Source organism: Megalops cyprinoides, chromosome 10 (assembly GCF_013368585.1).
Source record: "Megalops cyprinoides isolate fMegCyp1 chromosome 10, fMegCyp1.pri, whole genome shotgun sequence".
Taxonomy (NCBI): domain Eukaryota; kingdom Metazoa; phylum Chordata; class Actinopteri; order Elopiformes; family Megalopidae; genus Megalops; species Megalops cyprinoides.
This window is the reverse complement of record NC_050592.1, coordinates 17180808-17206750: the sequence shown is the minus strand read 5'-3', so window position 1 is coordinate 17206750 and position 25943 is coordinate 17180808. Positions and strand designations below refer to the sequence as shown.

General features: G+C 41.4%; 1 protein-coding gene across 3 annotated transcripts; it reads left to right on the top strand.

The window, feature by feature from the left end:
• Positions 1-249: 249 nt before the first annotated feature.
• Positions 250-24486, top strand: LOC118784503 (sorting nexin-13-like). 3 transcript variants are annotated; one of them, XM_036538754.1, is made up of 26 exons: positions 250-481; positions 4921-5033; positions 5600-5702; positions 5910-5999; positions 8377-8498; positions 8626-8747; positions 9633-9737; positions 10280-10368; positions 10696-10779; positions 11111-11249; positions 11876-11964; positions 12114-12213; positions 12546-12739; positions 14147-14251; positions 14541-14673; positions 15994-16031; positions 16657-16726; positions 17257-17399; positions 17785-17892; positions 18229-18339; positions 18652-18813; positions 19195-19260; positions 20108-20253; positions 20727-20795; positions 20875-20987; positions 21491-24486. In XM_036538754.1, the coding sequence occupies exons 1-26, from the start codon at positions 368-370 to the stop codon at positions 21721-21723; spliced, it is 2961 nt and encodes a 986-aa protein (XP_036394647.1). In that variant the 5' UTR covers positions 250-367; the 3' UTR covers positions 21724-24486. The 3 variants fall into 3 exon arrangements, with proteins under 3 accessions (XP_036394647.1, XP_036394646.1, XP_036394648.1); XM_036538753.1 differs by having other exon boundaries at positions 17224-17399; XM_036538755.1 differs by lacking the exon at positions 250-481 and adding an exon at positions 2164-2323 and having other exon boundaries at positions 17224-17399.
• Positions 24487-25943: the final 1457 nt, after the last annotated feature.

The following is a 25943-nucleotide window of genomic DNA, read 5'->3' as shown; positions in this document are numbered from 1 at the left end:
ATCTCAGCTGTGTAGAATGTAAGTAATAGAGTAAGAAACCTCAGACAGAAAGAGTGACTACATGAGTGTTGTTAGGTTTTAAAACAATCACAATGAATTACCTCCCATGACCGGTAGTAAGCCAGAAGAAGTACAAAGTGCGCTGTGTCTTGCAACAGATACTATACCTGTAAGGACGTGCGACCTGGAAAAACTGGTATCTGTTACTGAGGTTGGGCTGTGGGCCATGAAAGAAACATGCCACAGCTTTTAGATTCCATTCTGTGTGCTTGCTCATTCAGTGTACGGACAAGGTGGTTCATTCATGAAGGTGGAGATATGTGAAAAGAGAGTTCAATATTTTCTAAATACAGCCGGCCTTTAAACCATGGAGAAAGGAGTATCAGGTGTCCAGAACAGATCAACAAGGAGCTGGGATTATGCATATTTACAGCCTTATCTTCTCTGGGACCTGACAGGTACCTTGTACTGCTGGAAACAGGTAGGCATCTCATGTTTATCTTTTGTTTGGTTCCCAAGAGATTTTTACCTTCAACCTTACTTGGAATGTTTTTCCTCCTTAAAGGAGAGAGCTATCACTCTCAATCAACTGTGTGAAATTTGTTTAGTTTTACACACGATTGCCATTAATAATGATAAATATGTTTTGGGCTGCATTAAACATAGCAATGACTACAAACATGGTGACAGAATAATTGTGTAATAAACATTTTTTAGTGGAGCTTAAAAGCAAACACAGGTGTTTAAAATTATGTGGTCAAATGACATGTCACATGTCACTATGAAAGGGGCTTGTTTACAAACCGCCACCAGTGCTTGAGTTGTCAAGGAGACAGAGAGGAAGCTATTCATTTTGATGTAATGTGTTGAATTAGACATTTACTGGACACTGCATTGGTTTACTTAAATTGACAACCTCTGAAAAAAAATCATATTTAAAACTCAGTGCACTTGTCTACATACAGTACAACGCACAAATCTTCCAAGGTTATCACAGGAGACTTTCATAATATGACACTTCTATACTTTTCTGTACTGTTTAACACAACTCGTCATCAGGAGGTAGCTTTAAAAAATACCTGGCTATAAAGGAGCGTTATAAATGTAATTATAGACCACAAAAAGCAAACCTGCTGCAATGCTTGAGACAATCTAGATATTGTTGCTACAACACTCCTATAGTCGCCTTGTGAATTTCTGCATTTGTTAATGAGCCAGTCCTAAGCTTTGTTGATATTTGTCACAGGGGCTACAAATTGATTTGGAGGTCACGTGGTCAAGTGCATGGACGGCTGTTTGTTCATGCTGTTAATTAACAAAATAAAGAAACGGTGTCAGACGCGTGCAACTAGGCATTTCATTACATCTCAGGCAAAGGAAAGGATGTAGTGCGTGGAGTTTAAGATTGCGATGCATCTGTGGTAATACTACTTAGATGAAAGCTGACAAAAGCCCAGTAACGCCTATTGACATTGAATCATCTGTCAATGCAAAATGTTGGATAAATAAACCGTTCAGGAGAACCCGAACAAGGGTAGAAACGAGCGGCACCTCCTTACCAAGCCTTACTGCCTGCGGAAATCTATGCTGTCGGGCCGGCGACTGTTGCTTCAGCCGAAACAAGATTGTGTTTTAGTGTTGCATGACCATATGCGGCGTAATTCTCCACGAAGTCATGGAAAATGACTACAACGCTCATATACCTTTCATGTCTTTTTATTAATGGTCTTTATAAATGTCATTGTACAATACAGCATAATTCGTCGGAAAATATGGCAGCAGTGATCTTTACTTCCATGCCAATGAAAGTTGAAATTCCGCAAGTAGTAGCCAGTGTTCCTACTGCCTGATGCACGTTTCGGAAAGCCTGTGACCCTTCGTCCAAGAACGTTCACTAAACATTACGGCTGCTGACGAGCAAAGTGATTTAGACGTGAAAAACGCCTCGTCATACATCACCTTTTTTTCAGTCACACGCAGTCAACAGGACCGCGATAATCATAATCAATCGTAATCGACCAAAACGTGACCAAACTTGCGAAAGACACACCCCCGGGGGTGATGTTGATTTCACAGCGCAAAACACGGCCCCAGTCACGGGTACGATGACGCAGCTAAAGCCATCCGGCCAATCGGGAGAGAGCGTTGTGACAAGGGTGCCTGGACGTAAACCTTTTAATATGGCGACTTTCAGAACAGCGTATGGGGACTGGGAACGTACCCGTCTTTAAACGAGAAATTAGGAACAGAGTTGTTTTATTACAATGCGGTGGGGCTAGCCACAGCGACCGCTGTCTCTACGGTATTAAGAATGTTAGCTGAGGTAAGGCGTGTTTTGTGCAAACTGGTGTATATCTGTTTTCTTTTGGTGAAGTGTCCAGTGACAGTCTCACAACAGTAACACATAGCTAGTTAGCTAGCTATCTATCTAAGGAAAATATAGGGCTCGGTGGTTAAGTCTGTATCAACCAGGTTTTTGTACATCACTCACATACTAGGACTGGGATTGTATAGGTAGCTACGGGTTAAGACAACTTGTTTTTTCGTAGTAAATAGCGCCTGAGACTGGTATGACGACAGTGGTAAGCTAGCCAGCAAGCAGTGACTTAAGGTTCGTATATAAAATCTTGCCACGCCGTACTGGGTCAGGTGAGAGGGTGACATGACATTCTGTGTGCGATTTGTTACGCTGCTGTAAGGGGCTTTAATTTGTCACCCATGCTATGTGCAAGGAATAGCCATAGACCACAGCTGACGATTTGCTATGCAGATGAGTCCCTGGAACCTTACCATATCTTCGGTTTACCGTGTAATTTAGGTATAATCTTATTTATTTATTAAAATTGAGAAGTGCAGAGGTATTAACAATGCTATTCATTTTAAAACTTTTGTTGAAAAGAAAAAAAAACGAAATCGCTATATTTTTATTGTTCACCATGCTAGCTAATCTGACTTGGAGTTTGAACAATATGCTAGTGTCGTTCCCCTCCTTTGCCACTGATTACCGAACCACTTGTTTCCTTACATAAGACTGAAGAAAGTTACTGTATCCATGGTAGAGTAGCGATAACTCAATTTATTGCCCAACACATAATTAATATTAAATTTTACAGACCTGTGTGTGTTGTGTGTGTTAGAGTTAGAGAGAGTGAAAGAGAGAGAATGCCGTGCAAAGTGAGTACCTTGCATTTATATTATTCTTTCTCATGCTTGCCTTACACCTATATCTGTAACCTTAACAGTTTAATTTGGTAAAATATCCATTTAGAACCTGTGCATCAGGGTTTTTGGAAGAGACTAGTTGGGAGTAATATGACATGGCAAACACCATGAATGGGTGTCCTGTGCACTTATATAGTGACCTACATGAGGAAAGCAGCTACTCTGTGCATATACTGTATTTCACCATGGGTATTTGTTTCATGTAAGATGTCCATAAACTGGTATGTAAGACTCTTTTATGAATAATTCTAAACATCTCCAGATAGAAGGGTGTTATGTGCTAGCTGCTAGAGGGAATTTCAGGGCCTCGCATTTTACAATTTTAACTCCAGTGCTGGCTTGTCTAAATGTAGCATTGCCAAGGATATTCAGTGTTCCCTGGAAATTCAGAGAATTGTCTTTGCTATGATATTTTGTTTCTGTTATGGTTCTAACCTAGGAGTGGAAACTACTCGTTTTTATAACTTTTTTCTTCTTGTCACCTAGTAAGTACAAAACATAATTTAGCACCATATAGTAACCGCGCTGACCGGTTTGTCAGAATGCCAACTACACAGAAAGTATACATCCTCTTTTTGAGCACAAGTGCTGGCATAGACGTGTGTGTTTCCCTAATGCAGCAAAAATCCTGCATGTGGCCCCTTCCACATTGCACAAGGAAAGGACAAAAATGGATGCTGTACATATATTTAACTAGGACTAAGGCTAAGCTATGAGTCACATTTGCATCCAGAAAGAATAGCAAAAGAGCAAATGCAGTTGGGAATTTATACTCAAGTGTTGTGTTTTGTCCAGTCAGAATGACAGTAAGAAACCTGTTTGTCAGGCTGTGATACTACCACTGGTCAGGTTTGGTCTGTTACTGAAATATTTGAGCAACATATTAAAATTCAAGTAAGATTTGAAAAAAGATTTCTCCACCTGCTTCTACCTGTGTGCCTGCTAGTTATAGACCTCTAAAGTAACATTACCTACACAAACAGGAAAGAAATTGATCACATAGTGTGGCAGCCATGGAAGATTAATGTAGATACTGCATTTGCTTGTAGCTTGACAGGCTTATCAGTGGAATTTAGGCGCTGTAGGTGTTCAGTATTGGAAATGAGCTAGCTGTATTGCACATACTGATGGGGCCTACAGTCTTTACATCAGAATTGGAAAGGCCATCAGAGTGGGTGTGGTAGAATGGTTTTGTTGTTTTTTTTTTTTTTTGAGGCATAAGGAAGAACTTTTTAAACCTGTGGCATTGGTGTGACACAGCATTTTGTGCTGTGGTATCTTTGACAATTTCTAGTAGAGCTGGTGACTGTCGTGTTGCTCAGTGTTATGTTGGTGTGTGTACAGGACTATACTGTCTGGCTGAGTGAGCCTCCCCGATGGTAACAACAGTGTCTGTTACAGAGCTGATTACTGTACAACTAAAAGTACACTCAACACATACTCTTTTGTTAATGTATACTCACCCAACTTACACATAAGATGGTCTGAGATATTACAGATTTAGTGGATGGGCCTGTTTCTCATAGTTGATCGAAAAGGAAGTCAAATAGTGACAGTAGTGAGTGACAGTCTATCAATAACCACGTTACACATTATTGCATTTTTGTTGCAGATTATGTTTTATTCACAAAGCCAATGAAACTGGAAACAGTGGTTAATCACTGATGTGTGTTGTGTTTTTGTGTGTCTTTGTTTCAGGCCAGTCTGTCCATATGGGGATGGAGCAGTCTGGGGGTGGTGCTCTTTCTCATCACATTTGGACCCTTCGCCATATTTTATTTTGTTTTTTATGTCCTGTGCTTTGTTGCTGGGTAGGTGAAACATTTCACTCATGTACTTGTAGGGCTGGGCGATATAGCAGTTTCGATATATCGGCTAGCTATTTTTTGCTCAATAACAGCTATCCCCGGTGTTCGGTTTCTTTCCATATTGTTTTCCCTTTAGTCATACCTGATGCGGGAGCACACCTCCAAAGTTCAGTGAAATGATATGTACTTGTGATATGATGTATTGCACTACTGGTATAGTAGCTTCCTCTCTGACTAAATTTTTTTTGTGAGTCCTGGACCTGTATTTATTCAAAGTGTTGTACACTGATTGGAAATTAAGCACTCTTCTTGCATGTCCTTTTGGATGTTTTGGTCTATTTATCTGTCAGATTTGTTTGTAAAATTGTTCTCTGTATATTTAGATTGTTCTGTTGGTAGGTGCCAAATGTAAAAATAATTAATTACAATGACAAATTAGACTGGAGCCCACACACTGCTTTTATTCTCCTATTTTTTGTTCCTTTGTCACCGATTGGATGTTTGTGCCTACTTGTTCTTTTTAAATCACACATAGTAAAGTGTGTTTTTTTTGTGCTTGTGCTTCACAGAGGCTTTGTAGTAACACTTTTATTTGGAAGGACAAACTCAGAGAAACACTTGGAAAAATGTGAACAGTCGTTCCTTCCCACAACACCACCAGGCATACTGAAGGTCAGCAGTGTTCTGCCCTTTTCTCCCCATCTCGCTCTCCTCTCTCTATTTCTGTCACTCTGTTGCTCTTCCTCTGTTTTGCCCTCTGTCCTCACACTTTCCGTCATAATGAGCGTAATTATTACTTTGTTTTGCCAGCTTGGGTGGGGCCTCATTGTATAATGAGTGATTTGAACTGGGAATATATATTTCCTTTTCCCCCCCAAGACGCTGGATGAATTAAAACTCGAAGTCAAGCAGATAAAAATTGACAGAAGAGTCACAGGATCCAGCTTTATCGATGAGCCACTACAGCAGGTAAGTGTCAAAAATCAATTCCAGTTTCCATATGAATTCAAAGTTTAGCAGACATCTCATTTCGGAGAAGAAATGTCTGAAAATATCTGATTATATTCATATGAAATATGTTGAATTTTTTTTGCAGGCAAGTGAAACTTAAAGATGTTTAAAGCATGCATGGAATAAGAAAGCATGCATTGAATAAGAATTGTGCTTCATATAGATAAAAAATGTAGGCAAAACAACTGATGTCTTACATCATTGCAGTTTGTTTATACAGTTTTTAATGTTTAGAACCGAAGCTTAACCTTAGAAGAACCTTGAAAACAACATGCACCGGGCATTGTCTTTGTCATTGTCAGTACATTCCAAATGGATACCAGATACCATTTTGTGTGGGGGGTATACTTCTCCACTGGTCATCTTGTACAAACATCTCTCTTTACAAAAGATGTCATCCAAGTATCTTTACCCGGAAGAGTGTGATATAATTATTGTAAGTGGTTCATGGTGGATGGATTTTTGAAAGACATTTTACAGTTTACATTTTACTTTGCAAATTCTGTCATTATTATTAACAGGTCTGTTGTTTCCATTAATTCTGTGGTGAAAGGGCCATAAGCTAGTCTTATATCCAGCTCTTCCACATGCCAGCAGGAGAATCCTAAGAAGAATGCGTTGGTCAGTGTGACCACTGTCCCAGGACAGAGGGCTCATGCAGGAGAACACGGCATCCTTGTCCTCCATGAAGGCTTGGAGATAATGTGACTCTCTGCGACTCTCACCCCAAATAGCTCAGAGACAAGAGACATTCCTGAGGAATTATGAAACTGCTGGTTATGTGTCTCCAGCTGGTATAATTTAAAGCAGCGTGGCTGTGTGCAGCCTCACTGCGAACAGACATGCCCTGTGCTGCTGCTCCTAACTATGCACCCAATGAGGGGGCGATTCAGGCTCACTCCCATCGGGAATGATGGCTTCCCGTTTTAGACTCATTCATGGTGACTGAGTTTCACAGCCAGACAAGGTCACATTCAGTTTTACATCCCATCGTGGATGACTTTCACTTTTATACCCAGTTTTGGAAAGTGTCAGATTTGTGGGTGACTTTCACTTAACACCTGCTATGGGTGACTTTCAGTGTTGTACAAGATAGAGATGAATTTCAGTTTTTCTTGTGATTTGGATTACTATCGGTTTTACACCCAGCATAAGTAAATGTAAGTTGTACACCCAATGTGTGTGAAATAAGCATGGCAAAGTGTGGAGCTATCTCTGAGCCCCACTGATTTTTATTGACTGACGAATTCATGGTCTCATCATATTTCACAAGGAAGTAGCATAGCAACCATGTGAATTATGATATCTGAACCTAGTGTTAAAATCAGTATATGAATCAGTCTGCATAAATTTGAGTTCGGTGGAATTTTATGAAGGCAAATATATGTCATAGCATCCCACACAGGGATGGTTGAAGCACTTGGGAACTGGAGAGGGAGAGAGGGGTTGTTGCATTCTCTGTGGTGCTTGCCAGTTCGTAACTGTGCCAGGACAATTTTCTCAGCTCCTACAGTAATTTTCATTTGCAGGAGCATTTATACAATGTGATATTCAGTGCTCATAGTCCGATAAAATTTATTCAACATACCCTAGCTAGATAGCTATGCAACTACTGTTTAAATTGTAGCACATGGTACAATTAAATGGACAATTGAATTGGCAGGTCAGTCACCCCTTTTAAACATAACAGCATTAAAATGTGATGTAATATATTGAACCCAATATCTTTTGTATTTGTTAGGATGCTAGTTATTGCAATTTTACAGGAAGTTAACTGGCTATATCCAGTATAGCCATATATAGTAGAGCGAATCCTACTCTCACTTTCAGTCGTGGGTCATACGGGATTACTTTATAAAACTTCTAGAGAAGGTGCAAACAAGTCAAGTTGAAGTGGTTGTTTAAATTTCCTTGTCTGAATTTACACAGTGGTGATAGAACCACAGACCTCTTCTGAGAAGCACTTAAGTGGGTATATGAGTCTTGGACTTGAGATATGCATATCTCAAGTCTGAATTGTCCCATAGTTTTATAGTAGGAATAAGATTAACAGTTCAGCCTGGCATTGTTTTACCTCATTGTTTTGATATCTCAGTTCACTTGCCACTCATTAACCAGTGGTTAAGGGGCCAACAAACATTGTAATTTCTAATCCAGGATATCATCAGCAAAAGGTGCTAAAACTCTTTGTTTTGATTTCATGATTGCAAAATGTAAAACGCCAAAGTCATATTATGCTTTAACAATTAAATAGTATTTTAAACACAGTTACTTTCTTAATAGAAATAAATAAATAATTAAAATGTGATTTATGTCTATTTATTTTTTTGTTTAGGTGATCCAGTTTGTCCTTAGAGACTACATCCAATACTGGTATTACACTCTCAGTGAAGATGAGTCCTTTCTGCTTGAAATCAGAAAAACTGTACAGTATGCACTCGTCCAGCTTTCCACAAGGTATGTCCTCATTGACAATGATAACCACCTGATGTTGACTTCACCAGCATATTGCGCAATGTCTGTTCTTGCAAAAGACAAAAACAGAACAGTTGGCATGAAACAGGCGTGTCTCAAAATCTGACAGATCCAAAGAAGTCGACTGGCAGCCATATTTCACCACCAGATTAGTGGATGACTTTGCTACACATCTGCGAGTCTTCAGGAAAGCCCAGGAGAGCCTAAAAGAGAAAGAAGACCCCAAACAACGTAAGACCGGCCTAATGCTGTTCACCAGCTCGTTTCAGTGTGTAATTTGCGTAAACTTCTAAGGCCAGTGTGCCACGGTCGTGATATGATCACATTTAAAACAGTGTTTGGTTTCAGGCTTATTGGGCTTTCAAGTTTTTTTTTAATTGTTATCTAGACTCTTATGTCATAGTTATTAGCTTTCATCATTAACATGGTGGTGACACATATAGACGTGTGCTGCAGAAATGTCAATGCTTGTAGTATTACACTGGCTCCCCCCCCCGTAGTTCCATTGCACCATGACCTTTACACTGCTTGCACATGTCTCTGCTTCCTGACCATGGCCAAATCAGTCCCAGTCAATTGCTGCAAGCCTGTGTATTTCACAGCTTGGTAAGATCCTTTTTTGTCAATAGACCCCTACCTGTCTAGCATGTTATCATGGGTAATTGCTTACAAACTCAATGCACCACATGATCAATGTAAAATCAATGTATTCTTTTGCTGAAATACAAATGCTGCTTAACTGTGTTTGAGCCCAACAGTTTTCTATTGCCTTGTAGCGTGTAGGTCACTCATGTTATAGATTACCACGCATTCAGTCCACCTGACCAATCAAAATATTACCACATTGAGTGAACAGAGTACAAAGAAAAACATTCCATAGAATAATTGCTCTACAGGAGACAAGTGGCTGAAAGATAATCGTTAAACTCTTATTCTGCTGGTAAAAGCTTACCGTAAAAGCAACAGTGTTTTTTATTTTCACTGGATCTGTGCATGCACCCACATGCACACGTTGTATCAAAATCCATCTGCAACATTAATCTTTTTCTGCATTTTCGTCTTCAAGGCAACAAAGATCATGTTGATCTGTCTAATCCAAACTGCCGCATGTTTCAGGGGATTCCTCCGAGGAGCTGTTGGAATCCTTCTTTGAAGCTGAGGTGGAGATGGAGAGGAAGATATGTCGGGATGTGGTGTGCACCACCCCCAAAGATGAAGAGGGTGTGTACACCTAACTCCCTCATTCATCCCAAAGACATTTTTTGTATTATTCATACTAGCTATAGTAATATACAGTAATATACATTGGTTATTCTACAGAAATAAGAAACCAAGGTAAACAGTTTAGTTGGCTGTTACCAAAGATTTGATTCATTTGCTTGGGAGATGCTCTTGTCCAAGCTCACATTCCATCCTTGTCCAAGGTTATATTCAACCATCTGAATATCCATACATTTTCATTACAAGCTCTTATATTTCCATAACTATTACACTATAGTGCCAGGTACAAAAAAATACATACATTTTGTATATAAATCGTAACATATTCATTGTCCAACATTTGTCAGCCTAGTTCAAAGCTCCCAATTGGCTCTTTTTTTCAACCGGCTACTACTTGTTAAATGAAAGTTTGAGAGTAGATACAGATTTTTCTTTTCCAGCTTTTCGGAAAGCAGCTCAAAGTGCCCTATGAAACATTGTCCAGGTGTGTTTAAAGTGCAAAGAGAAGATTATTGAAGTTGTGATTTTCTCTCTGCCCCCAGGCTTTCTGAGAGACCTGTGTGAGGTCTTACTGCACCTGTTACTACCTCCTGGAGACTTCCACAACAGGAACATGAGATACTTTGTCAGGGTGAGCACAGCACACAAAATGCATAAACTCAAATTCCCAAAGTGCTCTGCTGGCATGAGAAGAAGATAACATCTAAAGCTTTACATGAGACTGAGTCAAAGCAGTAATGTGAGATAAAAACCCATCAAACAGAATGGTTATGTATGGTAACATAACCATTCTGTAAGCACTTTTGTAAGTCGCTTTGGATAAAAACGTCTGCTAAATAAATAAATGTAAATGTAAATGTAACTGTTTATCAGATTGTTGAACTGTGCTGTATCATAATGTGATGAAATATGTATGGGAAACAACACAGATGTACAAAATAAGTAAACTACTTTCCAGGAAATCCTTGCAAGGGGTGTTCTGCTTCCACTGATCAACCAGCTGAGTGATCCAGATTATATTAATCAGTATGTCATTTGGATGGTAAGTAATCATTACAGTCAATTTAACAATAGGGAAAATGTAGCAGTGAAGACTTGTGTGTGTGAATCCCTCTTAGAGTTTTAGAGTCAAGGTAGCTGTAGTCCTTATAAAATGTTTGGAAGGATTTCTAGAGGTGGAAGCATCTGAAGATTAAGCAGCTAGTACATATTTTCACATGTTACACAACATCTGTGTCATTTCAGTGGTTGGTAGTCATGATGATGTGCATGCATAAAAAGGGAAATATAATGTTTGCTTAAAGTGATTGCTCAAAGTTAAGGCCACAGTGCCAGAGCCCTTCAGGAGTGTCAGTGTTGGCTCTGCCGTACAGATCCGGGACTCGAGCTGTAACTACGAGGCCTTCATGAACATCTTGAAGCTGTCAGACAACCCTGCTGAGCTGGAGGCTGTGAAAGACAAGGCGGCTGAGGAGCTGCAGTACCTGCGCTCCCTTGACACTGCCGGAGATGGTGAGGTGGTCCTTATGTCACGACATACACTCACACACACATTCACACATACGCAAATGATCACACAGTCACTCGCATACACATACTTACATACACACATTCACACTCATTTACAGATACTCACATATATTTAATCACATACACCTACTCACACGCAAACACACACACACACACACACACACACACACACACACACACACACAGACATGTATGCACTGCAGCCCTCAAACAGGCCTCAGAATACCAAGTGAGAAGCTGCCTGTAATGTGTCAGATACATTACAGTCAACAGTGATGCAGCGGTCAAATATCAATAATAATAATACTGGGCGACACCTCCAGCTGCAGGTTCATGCTTGGGTTTGATGAAAGCGCTTGGGTCGATGTCACAAGGAGACAGTTGCATTGAGACACTGATAAGGACAAAGACATCAGTGGTTAAGTAGTGACTATAAGGACTATATTGGACTTTTGAACCGGAGACTGGAGGATTTCTCTGTTCAAGCAAGGCCTTTTACCTGGATGTTGCGCTTACTTTGTTTTTTTAGATCCTCTCAACCAATCTGGTTGTGCAAACAAATGAATCATGATGAAATTGTTGATATTTACCTAACTCTCTTTTTACAGATATTAATGTGATTAAGAATCAGATCAACAGTTTACTCTTTGTGAAAAAAGTCTGTGAATCAAGAATACAGAGGCTGCGGTCAGGAAAGGTAATTTAATCTTTCATCTCAAACACCTTGAATAGAATGTTACTGTAACTTGTATCCTAGTCAATTAAGGCTTTTCATACTGACAGCATAAAAATAGTTTTTGAAAGAGTTCATTTTTTACATGTATATATTTTTGTCTTTTTTCGCAGGAAGTGGATGCTCTGAAACTTGCTGCAAACTTTGGGAAGCTGTGTATCATTCCTCTGGAGCACATATTGGTTCACAACATCGCACTTCAGTTTTTCATGGGTAATAGTCACAGGAAGCCTTTAGTGTCAACTTCAAACAGTTTCCCCACGAAAATGTTGCAGGTGCTAAAAGAGGACTTAAAATGAGCTGTTTTACTTACCAAAGACCACGTACACAAAAAATAGTTGTGCACCGAGAAACACATAAATGACTCAGACCATAACCCCTTGTAGTTAAGGTATATATTGTGACCTGTAAAATACTTAGATTTCAACCTGACCTGACATCTTTACATGTACACATCTAGATAAGGCACGGGTGAACCAGGATGAAGGAGCGGAGCAGTCCCCTCCCCCTTTCTGTATGTCTGACCATCTGGCCTTGTCTTGCAGACTACATGCAGCAGGTAGGGGGCCAGGCAGACCTGTTCTTTTGGCTGACGGTGGAGGGATACCGGGTCACAGCCCAGCAGCAGCTGGAGGTTCTGCAGGGCTGGCAGAGGGATGGGAAGAAGCAGAGCAGCCAGACCAAAGGCCTGCTGAAGGCCGCTGTGCTGGGGGTCTACGAGCAGTACCTCTCAGAGAAGGTGAGCGCTAGTGCTACCCCTGTACTCTGAAATTAAACATCCAGAAAAGCACAAGCACAACCTGTAGGCGGGTTCACACATAGTACCTGCTTAAAAGCTTCTGTGGACTTAAACACCATGAAATCAACACCTTGTGTGATAGATGCCAGTTGCACACGTTAGAGATAGAAGGTATTTGCTGTATTTATAATATGGACTGGAACTGTCTTGTGTGCATTAATGGCATTATTTTGTCCCCTTGGGTTAAGAGGAAAAATCAGTCATTAAATGTTTAAACGATGACATTTTGGGATAGTATATACAAATACAGCATGCTGTAAATGTTGTTTCTTTCGATCAGAAGAGCCCGATGAATAGTAATTAATGGAAAACACACAAAATGTATTGACACAGTATGTATGTGTATGATGTGAACATGCTGTGAAGTTAAAACCTGAATGAGAGGGATGCTGGAAGGATATCTGTTATCTGACTGTTGTTAAGTGCTTTGCTCCAAGTGATTGATTAACAAACTGAGTAGTTAAAGACAAAGATTAACATAAATGCTTGTTTTTGTGGTGGAATTAGATCAAGCACATTTTGTTTTTGTCTGCGCACAAGTTAGTAAGCACCACCAGCAATGTACCAAAGTAATTACAGTAATTAGCACAGAATCCACCACCAGTATGCAACCAGACGAGATTAGCCTCATGTGACCTGTGTGAGGATAGGGGAAGCTATCAGAGGAAGGACTTGAAAATGTGACACAGATAGCAGATGCTTTGTAACTGGGCACAGTGGGGAAAAAACACAGTGGGAGGAAAGCCACATAAATACAATAAAAGTCCAAGCAGCAAGCCATTCATTTGCAGCCCAGAAAAAAAAAACAAAAAACAAAAAGGGCCTCTTTAAATCGCCATGTACCTGGCAGCTGTTCAGTGTCCATGTACCGCACTTTCTAACTGAACAACAGACCAAACAATGAGCACCTTTCATCACACCTCTGTTTCTAGTTTTCCTTTCCATGCTGCAAGAAAGAGTATTTAGAATTACGCCTTTTTGTTAAACTTATTAGAAATTGGGCCTCTCTGTGATTTCAGTTTTTAAATCAGTCTGAATAGCAGCATTCACAGTTGGTGGTGGGTTCACCATTGATTAAGCCTAGCAGTTTACCTCTACCAGTAATTCACATCCTGCTTATTTGGGAGGGGGAAGGAGGGAATCCATGTCTCTGATCAGGTTAGACTGCAGAGCCGACGTGAACTCTGAACCCTCTACTGCGCTGGTGCCATTTAGTCTGTACTGTGTGATTCGGGGTCCCGGGATGTCCCGCAGAGTAGAGGACGGTCCTCTGATCAGAGGCACAGGCACAAAGTAAAGTCAGATGCTGCAGTTTGGTCCTGAGCTCAGATTTGTGTTCATTTTCAGGCCTCCCCCAGAGTACAGGTGGATGAAGCTTCGCTCGCGAAACTGGCTGAGAAACTTCACAAGGAGGATCCCACACCTGAGATATTTGATGATATCCAGAGAAAGGTGCAAATCTATTGTTTTCTACCCTTACTAACAGAAAACATTACATAAGTCACAAAGTTAAGTTCAGATGTTCAGTTTTATTGATGGACTGGGACTTTTAGGCAATGCTCTTGTGTTGCTGTGGAGGAACTAGAGCTGTAACCTGAGGGTCTCTGTTTTTGGTTCCTTGAGCATGGAGCTTGCACGCAGTAACTGTCTAGCTGGATGAACGGCTAATTTGTGAAGTGTGAGTGCATAATGCACCGTTTGCTGAGGACCTGCAGTGAAATGTTGCGGTTTGGCGCCCCAGGTGTACGAGATGATGCTGCATGAGGAGCGGTTCTACCCGTCCTTCCGACAGCACCCGCTGTACGTGCGCATGCTGGCCGAGCTTGACATGCTGAAGGAGCCCAGCCTGCGAGGGTCTGACGACGGAGAAGGGGGTGAGACAGGGGAGATGCACTGGTCCTGAAACTGATACGTAAAAGGACACCGTCCCGGCATTGCTGTCAATACCTGACATGCAGACACATTGGCTCCTAAGCAAGTGAAGTATTATGCGATGAGAAAAAAACTGATTATCTGGTGCATTGGAACAGAATGCCTTTTAGATTGTACATTTTCAAGATGATTTGTCATATAAAAATAGCACTACAAGGAAATGATTAGAAATAGTTGTCATATTGGTGTAAGATCTCAAGATAATAGCTCCCAAAACCAGGGTAGTTGAACACAGAGAGCTAGTTCTTCAAGGACCAATGTTTCTTCCACTGTAGGGGAACTCAGTCTTCCCTCCAATATCGTTAGCTGGGCATTATCACCATTGATACACTGTGTCAAGACACAGATGTCATTTACATACTCAACAGCACTGGACAGACACTGAGACCAGTGTGGGTCTCATTATGTCATCCCCAAAAATATGTTCCCTATCCTGCCAGGAACAGAGGGGGATGTTGCTCCCTCCCATTGACTGTAGCACTGGGGAAACTAGATACTGCTTGCCAGTTAATGCATTTGCACCCATATGTCCTTAAGAAGTGTACTTTATAAACACTGTTAAAGGTCTCTCTTTATCTTTGTGTAAGAGCATAATCATTACGCTGTACACATTTGTACTGTGCCCTTAGAAACAGTAAATGAAAACGTATAACACCAATAAAGGAATCATCCATTTAAGTTTAAAGCATTGTTCATGGCACTATATTTAAACTTTTGGAATATTGCATTTCTTTGTGAAGACAAATTAGTCGGCAAGACGTCAGGCATTCTCACACGAAACTCTCCATTTTTAGTGTTGCAGAATACTCAGAAATATGATGGAGAGACCCAAGTTGAACACCCCCACTCTTTATGATTCACTTTTATATGATATGATGGATAGCTGTGAAGTGTCAGCACTGGCTGAGCTATTGTTGTTTCTCTTTTCGTCCTCTTCTCAGATAATGTTACGGTAAAGTTTTATATGAAATTATGGTGCTGAAAACTCTGATGTATTACCCTCTTGGCATTCACTTGTATTAGTTGCAGATGCACAAAGAGTGTCAAAGAATTTTATGTACAAGCTTCCCAGGGTTTTTTAACTTTCTATCTTGGTTTCTTGCCACACAGTTCATTTTTGAGGTTTGTGTCATATGAAATTTTAAATTAGTGAGCATGAGTCTTTCTTGAAGCATTTCATTTTTTTCCCCATAATTTTTTTGTTATTCAAAAGCTAGATGGGTACTATATTAATTTGTTTGTTCTTTTCTTTACTTCCACAGAATCATTTAATGGATCTCCTACGGGAAGCTTAAGTTTGGTATGTAACCTTTTCAAACCAGTCTGGACACCAGCACTGCGATTGCAATCTAAAGTACACTCAGGTTAACACTGATGATGATAACCACGCCAGTTTCCATTAATTAAAAACAAAATGCATGACATTTCTGTTGGTAGTGTTTTAATTTGCCTCTCTTTCTGTGGCTCAGAGGCTTTTAGTGAGGTGTCTGTCCTGTTTAATGTGTTGCATGAGGGTGTAGGCCTGGAGTGTGTAGTCTACTGACAGTGTTCCTAAGGGGTTCATTACGAAATGAGCACCAAGCAAGGCAAAATGACACTGCTACTCTGTCTATGGAGGACTGAATATTGGAATTGCAGTTGGTTTGAACAAAAAAAAAGGGGGGGGGGGGGTTCTCAACAATTCACTGAGAGAATTTTAGGGCTTAAATGGATTTGACTTTGATATCCTTATGGCTGATATGACATTTTGTATGGTATGGTTTGTGTGTGTGTGTGTGTGTGTGTGTGTGTGTGTGTGTGTGTGTGTGTGTGTGAGATGAGGGGGTGTTTATGAAGGGATTTGTGGGATAAATTGAACTTTCCTTCAGCATAATGTCTGTGGGCATGCATGTAGAATAAGGCAATATGTCCTTTGTCTCTTTCAGTCATTGGATGACCTCTGTAATGCAAGTTCTGATGAATCAATGCAACTTCATGCTTTCATTTCTGATACTGGTATGTGAAAAGCACATACTTTTCCTACCGAAAGGTGAAAATGTTTGGGGCACAGACCATATGACTGTTTAATTGTGTTAATGGAATGTACACATTATTAAACACATGATTGAGAAGAAGCTTCAGAGAGCCATAAGATCAATCTGCATATGCTTTTGCATGTTGTAATTGTATTTTAATTGTTCTACTTTTAAACTTAAATCTGGTCAGGTCCTCCCAATGTCTTTCACTGTACTGTCATCTCAAGCCATTCTCACCTGCTGTTGAAACTAATCATCTCATTTTAAACACCATCCTAGCATTAAACATCTCCCAGTCTCTCTTGTTTTGTACTGTCATGCATTTTCTGTGGCATAACCATTTCATCACCTTCACTTTTTCCTTTCCCTCTCTCTTCCTTCTCTCCCTTTTTCCCCCATGTTTCCTCCCTTCTTTGCGCTCTGTCCTCTGTCCTTCCTGCCTCTGGTGTCCTCCCTCTCGCTTTGCCTGTGCGTTAGCTGATGCTTGTTTAAACCCACTTCCCGTGGCAGGCGTGTGTAACGATCACGGAAAAACGTACGCATTGTACGCCGTCACCGTGTTCCGGAAGAACCCCGATGGCATCGAGGACACCTGGGTGACCTACCGTCGCTATAGCGACTTCCACGACTTCCACATGCGCATCACAGAGCAGGTGACCTCTCTTGCAAGTGTGCATTTAAGCCAAAAGTTAGGTATTTGCTACGATTTCGTAGCTATGGGTTTGACTTTTAAACACATGAATTTTTACATGACAGAAACATAGTATGTGTTTGTTCCTGAGTAGCTGTCTTATTAAGTGTGATTTTCTGCTATTTTAAATGGTGACATACTTTATACTTTAATACTCACGGCTAAAATTTGATTCTTAATTTTATTTAAATAGTCACAGCATTTCTTTTGGACTTTTTGTTAAAACTGTTGAGAAAGTTAACAGTATTAATGTAGGTTTTTCTGGGTATGAGAAATGGATATCCTCTCCATGCTCTCCTCTTGCACCTGTTTTAGAACACATGAATGGAATGTTTTTACTCCCCTAGTTTGAAAACCTTACCTCTATCCTGAAACTCCCTGGGAAAAAGACCTTCAACAATATGGACCGGGACTTCCTGGAGAGGAGGAAGAAAGACCTCAATGCTTACCTGCAGGTAGCAATGCCCACATCGTTGGTGCAGTCCACTTCATTTGGTCAATCAGCATCCAAAATCTGCCTTGATTGAAATGTGCCAGTATCTCCAAGAAGTAGAAGAAATGGATAGAGCTGAATCAAGTTTAATCAGCATTGCAAAAATGCAACTGCGTCACTGATTAATACTTCAGATACCAGTGCTGTTTTTTTGAATACTTGTGGTAATGCCTCATAAATGTGTTTTTTGGTTCACCAGGGGGAAGGTTTGGTAAAAGTAGAAGGTTAAGTTGAAAAAGATAATCAGTGCCATTTTGTAAAATATTTAGGCCTGGAAGGAAAATGTTTGTATTTTTAGCTGTTGCTGAATCCAGAGATGATGAAAGCATGCCCCACACTCGCACCATATCTCAATGACTTTCTGGAGAACAAGGCCTACAGCAAAGGGAAGGGCGATTTTGCACGAAAGGTAAGATCGCCCCCTACTGGTTACATTTAACATTCCTGTATAATGTCTGTCTTCTGAAACAATGGTCAAGATTAGTCATGTAGTTTTGCAAGGGTTTCCTTAAACCAGATCTCTCTTACTGCCTGAGGTCATTTTAAGATAAAGTCTCGTTAGAGCTGAAAAGTAGAAAGGTACAGGTTCAAATTTCAGGTTGAGCACTACTGTTGAATCACTGTAGTTAAACTGAACTGTTTAAGCAAATATTCATTCTTATGAATTGATATATGTAACAAGATCGAACAAATGATAATAAAAAGCTCTTTTCCCACTCAGATGGACACCTTTGTGAACCCTCTGCGGAACTCGATGCGGAACGTGTCCAACGCTGTGAAGTCCTTGCCGGACAGCCTGGCTGAGGGCATGACCAAAATGTCCGGCAACATGGGCAAGATGTCCGAGAGACTGGGCCAGGACATCAAGCAGTCCCTATTCAAGGTGCTCTGGGCTGACTTATGGAGTACATGACAGTCTGAAAGTACATCAAAGCTCAAACTGACAGTAGCCCCACTTGACCGTAAAATGGTACATTTTCAAGGTGTTTTAGTGTGTGTCATTGAAGGCATTGGCTGTACTTGGAGATTCTTCTCAAAGCCAGGGTTAGTATGTGTAGCAGGTGGTGTTTTACGGTGTCATTATGACCGCATTGGGAAAAGGTCTCAAAGTCAGGGTTGGAACATAAAGAAGAGTTGTCCTTATTGTGTTAAGGCTGACAGTGCCTAAGTACGTGTTATGGACATTGTAATGCCACTGTACAGGACTGTGTTCAGGGGAAAAGTTGTATGTAAGTGATCTAACACGGAGTCACTTGTTTCTCAGATGCCCCCTTTGAAGTCTGAGATCAACTCGGAGCACTGCCGTGTCTCTGCACAGCTGGATGACAACGTAGGTATATCTTTTTACACCTCGCCCCAGGCCCTTCCCATTATTCCCAAAACAGAGACAGAGCTGTGAAGAGTATAGTAGATCACGTATAGTAGAAACATATAGTAGATCAAATCACGGCCTGACTTGAATTTGACTTCTCTGAGTAAAGCCAATAAGCAATTGAAGAGAAGCCACTTGAAAATGGGTTCCCGTTCACCTGAGCTCCTCCAGTATGATGTGTCAGGTGAACAGTCAGTGGTGTTGCGGATTGCTCTGTGTAAATGTGACAGGAAAGCCCTTTCTGCAGTGTAAAAGCACTCCTGTAATGCAATGCAATGTAAAGTATATGCGTTTCACCAATGGGCAGCACAGGCCTTTAGTCCCAGGTATTAGTGCCGAGAATGTCCTCTCCCCAGAGATACCCAGACACGCATGCCCCCAAGCAGCCGGTAGCATTCTTCAAAGCCAGGGGCGACCCCGGAGCCCCCGAAACACCAGCACTTTCCCACTGTTTGGATTACATCACTGATCATTGATGTTAATGTTTAAGGACAGGGATGCTTTTATCTCCACCAGGAGTAAAGGCGTGCAAGATTAGTGCAGATTATATGCAGATTTGTCATCGTCATAAATCCACAGCTGTCCAGCGCTTCACATTTTTATTTGTCACTTCAAAGCATTCTTCACTGTCTCTCTGTGTTTTATTGTTTTTGCCTAACTGACAAATGTCTTTTCAGTTTCAGAGAGGAAAAAGAGTCCCTATGCTGTTTTCCTTCGAAAAAATTAGAATGTTGTCCGCTGGATATGCAAACATCAATAGATCTTTGTGACAATATTGAATCGGCTTGACCTTTGACCCCCGAAGGTGGACGATAACATTCCGCTGCGGGTCATGCTGCTGCTGATGGACGAGGTGTTTGACCTGAAGGAGAGGAACCAGTGGCTGAGGAGGAACATCAAAAACCTGCTGCAGCAGCTCATCCGTGCCACCTATGGAGACACTATCAACAGGTACAACACACACGGCTCATCCACGTTACCTAGGGTAAAATACTCCCACACACAAGGCATTCACTTTGCGTAGGGAAACGTCACCAGCAGGCAAAGTCTTAAAACACAGCTCATCCACACTACCTAGAGAGTTACTATCAGTTGGTGAAATACACAAACGCAGCTCATTCACAATACATAGGGAGACACTACTGACAGGTAACACACAGGTGACATCACACTCTCTCACACGCAGCTCATCTGCTCTCAGTAACATAAGGCTCCGTCCTCTTTAGACCCACGTGAACCCATGAGGAGTAAGGGAATAATACTGTGCATGTTTAAGGACTGAATGCTCAGTACTTTTGTTTTGACATTATTGTTCTTTAATTTGATAAGCAGTTGACACAGTCACATGGAAATATGCATGCTGACAATGTTAGACTCATTCATAGAGGTCATTTCTAATAGTCAAATTATCCATTTTGTTTCAGAAAAATTGTGGATCATGTGGATTTCATGACGTCTCCAGAGCAGGTGGCAGACTTTGTGAAGCGCTTCAGGTAACTTGGCTCTGCGCTCGATTCTTTCCTTAATCTTCTCGCCGTTGTGCTCGTCACTCACTGCCCAAACCCCTCACAGAGATTCCTTCTGGCCCAACGGGATACTGGCAGAGAGTCCGCCCCGCAGGGACAAAAACATCCGAATGAGGACCAGAGTCGCTGCCAAAACCAGCCTGCTGGCCATAATGCCAGGTGAGATATCCACCTGTCTCGCATACGTACCTGCGTGCGTGCGTGTGTGCCTGCAAGAATGCATGCGTGTGTGTGATTGTCTGCCAAATGAATAAATGATTGACTGTGTACATATGTGGGTGGATATGGCTGAAGTGTGTGTATGCGTTTGCGTGTATGGGTGCCTTTGTGATGGTGCATATGCATTTGTGTGAGAGAGAATATGTATGAGTGTGTTACTGATGGTGCGTACACGTTTGTCAGAGAGTGTGTGTATGAGTGCGTTAGTGATCGTGTGTGTGTTTGTGTCAGAGAGTGTGTGTATGACTGCGTTAGTGATCGTGTGTGTGTGTCAGAGAGTGTGTGTATGGGTGCTTCAGTGATGTTAGTATGGGTGTGTTCTCAGATGTTTGATGAAAGCTTAGCCTGCCTGTCCCCTCTGCAGGCTCCTTTCTCTCACGGCTGTTTGCACTGTGCTTAAATCCAGCTTGATTTTGATCCCCGGTTTTACCCTGTCGATGCAGACGAGCTGAAGCACATCATCGGGGCGGACACCACGCGTAAGGGCATCCTGCGGGTCTTCGACATGTTCCAGCACCAGCAGCTGAACCGCCGGCTGGTCTACGTCTTCCTGGAGGGCCTGCTGGAGACCATGTTCCCCCAGTGCAAGTTCCCCGAGCTCTTCGTCAAGCTGCACTCGCGCTCCGAGCGCATGCACAGATACTCGCAGAAGCTCAGGGCCGCGCAGAAGAGGTGACGTGCCGCACGCTGCCGACGCCGCGCGCACCGGGCTGCACTGTACGCGTCACGGACAGGTCGCTACGCGGGGCACGGTGTACAGAGAGGGGCGCGAGGGGGCCAAGAATCACTGCCCCGAAATTCCCCTCCCCTGCCCTCCCCTGCCTCCTTACATTTAAAGCACTATATCCATATCAGTAGCGTGGAGATTTCGGCGATCTTTGCGGAGTTGTTCCAAAGCTGCCAGAACCGAACCACTTAGAAGCTGTAGAAACTATGGTGCTTGACAACTGTTGATGGTATCAGATGTTCTTTTTGTCAATGTTTTTACTGTATCTTTATGTTAAAGGGTAGGTGAGAGCCTGGTCCCCTCTGGCAGGTTCCTTGAACTCCCCCAATCAGCAAGCCCAGTGCAGTTTCCAAAAGGCTTGGGCAGTTGCATTTTGCAACTTTTAATTGGACGGAGGAGTGGTCATCAGTAATGGCTGAGAATTCTAAACTGTGTCACTGGTAAACACATTGAAGTGATTGATGGTTATTTGGCGTTAATTTGCCCCATGCAGGACCAAGTTATGGTCCTGTTGCCACAGAAAAAGCGAACATTATCCACAGCTGTTCATTCAAATTCAGTTCAATCCAGAAATATAAAATGGTATCTTCTGACCTTTATACTTGGTCAGTTTATGTAAGCATTTATGCAGCTTTCCCCAATTAAGCCTCCCCTGCGTTCAGGTGAAAGGCTTTTCTTCAAAGCTTGTGCACATTCCTAGTGTCCTATAGTGAGTGTTGGAGTGCTTTTGCCTGTAACTACAGTAATCAGTTGCTCCCTTATCTGCACTCAGTACAGTTATACAAATACCAGGACTACTATGCAAATAAATGCTTTTAGGGCAAAATATGACAGCATAAAGCACCTGCTGTAAAGAATACATTTCCCTACTACTATGTGATAGCAGCTGGATAGCTTTTAGGTGGTAGAACCCGGCACCCCTCTTATTCACACATAAGTGAGAATTTTCAAGGCGAAAGTCTAGCAGTGGAATGCCAAATGTCAAAAGTGCCCATTGACTAAAATTAGCACCTTTTAAACACTAAGGGGAAGCACGTACACAGTGTCTTTGAGCCTGTTAAGAAACATGAGAAGTCACCAGCTTCCCAAAGGTAACTGAACTCATTTCAGTTGTTTGTCCAGGTCACATGCTGCAGATAAGCATTTCTGTTTGTTATGAGCATACTGAGATATGCTTTAAAGAATGTAACTCTCGCTGATGTAAAATACCTGTTTTGTGTCCTGTTTTTAAACCAGTTACATGTCGTAATTCGTTCGACGCTTGCAGATATGATTGTAAAGATGCGTGTGTAGCAGTAGTGGGGAGAATCCCACGCAGTCAGAAAACTGTGCCACCGTTGGATAGTGAATCAGCCTTAATGCTAAACGAGAGTTTAGAACAACTGAGATGTGGTAGAGGACTCCCTGGGAGACCGCAAACAAATGCATAGATAAAAATACCAAATTGGATGTCTTTCTTCATAGAAGTAGTCATTTTGTGCAATATTTTCTTTCATGCATGCGTATCTAAATAACTGTACAAAATATTTTAATGTTTGAAGAGGTGTAAAAACAAGAAAGAACAGGTAAACTGGTGGCTAAAACCCAACCAGTTGCATTCCGTTTGTTGTCAAGATAAGGTTAAGGACTTGTTTTATAAGTCTTAGTTTTTCACTCCTTGATCATTTTACATTTATAGATGAGGGCCGTTTTTCCCTCTGTGCATGGCTTACATACAGCACGAGCAATCTGATGAGCACATTGCACAGTATTTAGGTAGTTGCAAACATGTATGGATATGCAGCATACATGTCTGCGACTTCATATGGAGCTGTATGGATATAGTGTACATGTGTGTAGCTCCTACGTTGTCAGGGGAAGATATAATCAGCTTTCCTAATTATATGGCAGTGCATATCTAATCAAAAGGAGAAGTTGGTCATCATGATTTGTGGATATCTGAGCTGTACCTCCAATAATGTGTGATAGGGCGTCACCTAATCCCAGGCTGCATTGCAAACCGCTCCCTCACTGCATCCTGACGTCTGAATCTGGGCCAAAAGTGACCCTCAGCGTGCCCATAATCTTTTTTTTTTCTTCAATTCATAGAATAAAGTCACAGCATATTGAAAGATCTGTGTAAAGAAATCTGTTAAACCACTCGCACATATCTGCAGTGGTTTTGTTTTTTTATCTTACTAACTCACAAATGAAATATTGCACATGAGTACTTATTAAAACTCTGAATTTACCTAAGTGAATAATTGTGTATTGCCTTGTATAGCCGTATTATATTTTTTGTGTGTTTTATCTTACAGCACATACACGATAAACGTGTAGCTAAAACAAGTGCTTGTTTTGAACTGTGTTTTTAACCGAACAATATTGCTTTGAGCTGGGCACTGAATGCTGGTGTTGAAGTGCGTTTCAGAGCCAACACTAATTTGCTGCTCCCTCCCCCCCCTCTCTTATGCTCCATTCAAGTGATCATTCTGTGATATCACAGTAGCTGAATGCTCATTGGGTGAGGGGAGTAGGGGACAAGGAAGCGGTTTGGAACGCAGCCACAACGTCGACTGTCTCCTAACCTTCTGTAACCACTCGCTCCCCTTGGATGCAGGCCTTTTTTTTTAATCACCCTGTACATATGAATCTATGATATTGAATTGTGCATATCATTGTACAGTATATGTCAACAGTGTGCCTAAATGTATTGTCAACTCTATTTTCTTATATCTCTATGAAGAGCAAAAAGTTCATCAGAATGTCGTGGTCATTTTTAATGGACTGAAAAAGGCCTCTAAAAAGATTTCTGTTTGCTCTGTACTAATGAATTCGGAATAACACTAATAAAATGTTAAAATTCAGATGTTTCTGTAGTATTTGATATGGTTCAGTTTCCATCAGATTCAGTGTGATTGATTTGTAACAATGGTCATTTCAATTACAGGCATGTTACAAGCATTTGGCACTGGTTACATATGTACAGAGCAGATGTTCTTACGCAGTGAAGTATTTCTTTCCTGTTTAAGGAGAGGGCAACATTTACTGTCAAGTGTTCTTGTTGAAATTATTTAAGATGTTAAGCTAGACTGATACACTGATCATATTTCAACTGCCCATTTCTGTGTTTGGGCACATTTTCTTTGGTGAGTATCTTGGATGCAGTGTAGGTCAATGACATCTTATTAACAACAACTACACTTATTTACTGTGTGATTATTTTACATTTTTATGTCCTGCAGTCCATAAAATACACAGCACTCTTTGACAAAGTGCTGGTTTCCCATAGTAACACGGTGGGGCGAATAGTGTTCATGCAGTTTGATTTAAGACCTGCTAACATGCTAACAGTGGTCAACCATGGAACTGGTTAGTTGTTTGCTATCAGCTATTACCTCAGACATGTAATGAGTAGTGTCTGAATGGGAAGAATGCATATAGTCATGCCAACAGACAGGGGAGAAACAAGGAGCCGTATGAGGCAATGGAAAAGGCCCTGCCATAATTTAGGGTTGTGTCCCTCTCCTCTCGACTGTCTTGCGGCAGCTGGGAGCGGCCAACCAGTCTGCATGTCTTTCATCCTGTGATCTAAACTGTCCAGCTGTTTGCCATTCATCACACAGATGGCCTGAGACGCAGAACCCCCCCCCCCAAATTCCCCACTGAATGGGACGCAACCCCGCTCGACTCGTCCTCGACAGCACACACCCTGTCCACGGGCGCCCTCAGCTGAGCATGGCCGTTCGGCCATCGGACCACGTGCTGTCTGTCTCCAAGGACCTGCAAGTCTACTGCCTGTCACAGCGGACTGCAACAGGTCATTCATGTTCTCCAAGTTTAGTTTGAGATGGAAAGATATGTTTTATCTTACGCCAATCCAATATGTCCTCGTTGTTTACAGCAAGGGAATTCATTCTCAGTCCTAGTTGCAGGTGCAAGTGTTAATGTTTTTTTTTGTGAGAATAGGCAAAGATTATAAGTCATAAAATACAGTAATATAATATACAGTAATAAAATGGAAACAAACGACACTAAAGTGGTTACGTTGATAAAAATGAAGATTCACCAGGCCATCCTCCAGAGCTGGACTTGGACAGTTTTGCTGAAACACAGATGTTTATGGCAAAATGCTCGTAGTACACAGTGGTCACAAAGTCCAGATCTCTTTCTGTGAAAACATCTTTATT

What these genes read in the sequence shown, in the direction of transcription:
- LOC118784503 (XM_036538753.1), top strand. Translation starts at nt 368, where the DNA reads ATGGAGAAAGGAGTATCAGGTGTCCAGAACAGATCAACAAGGAGCTGG. An exon ending in GTCCTGTGCTTTGTTGCTGG is followed by an intron (nt 5,034 to 5,599) that starts GTAGGTGAAACA and finishes TGTGCTTCACAG; the next exon opens with AGGCTTTGTAGTAACACTTT. An exon ending in TATGGAGACACTATCAACAG is followed by an intron (nt 20,254 to 20,726) that starts GTACAACACACA and finishes ATTTTGTTTCAG; the next exon opens with AAAAATTGTGGATCATGTGG.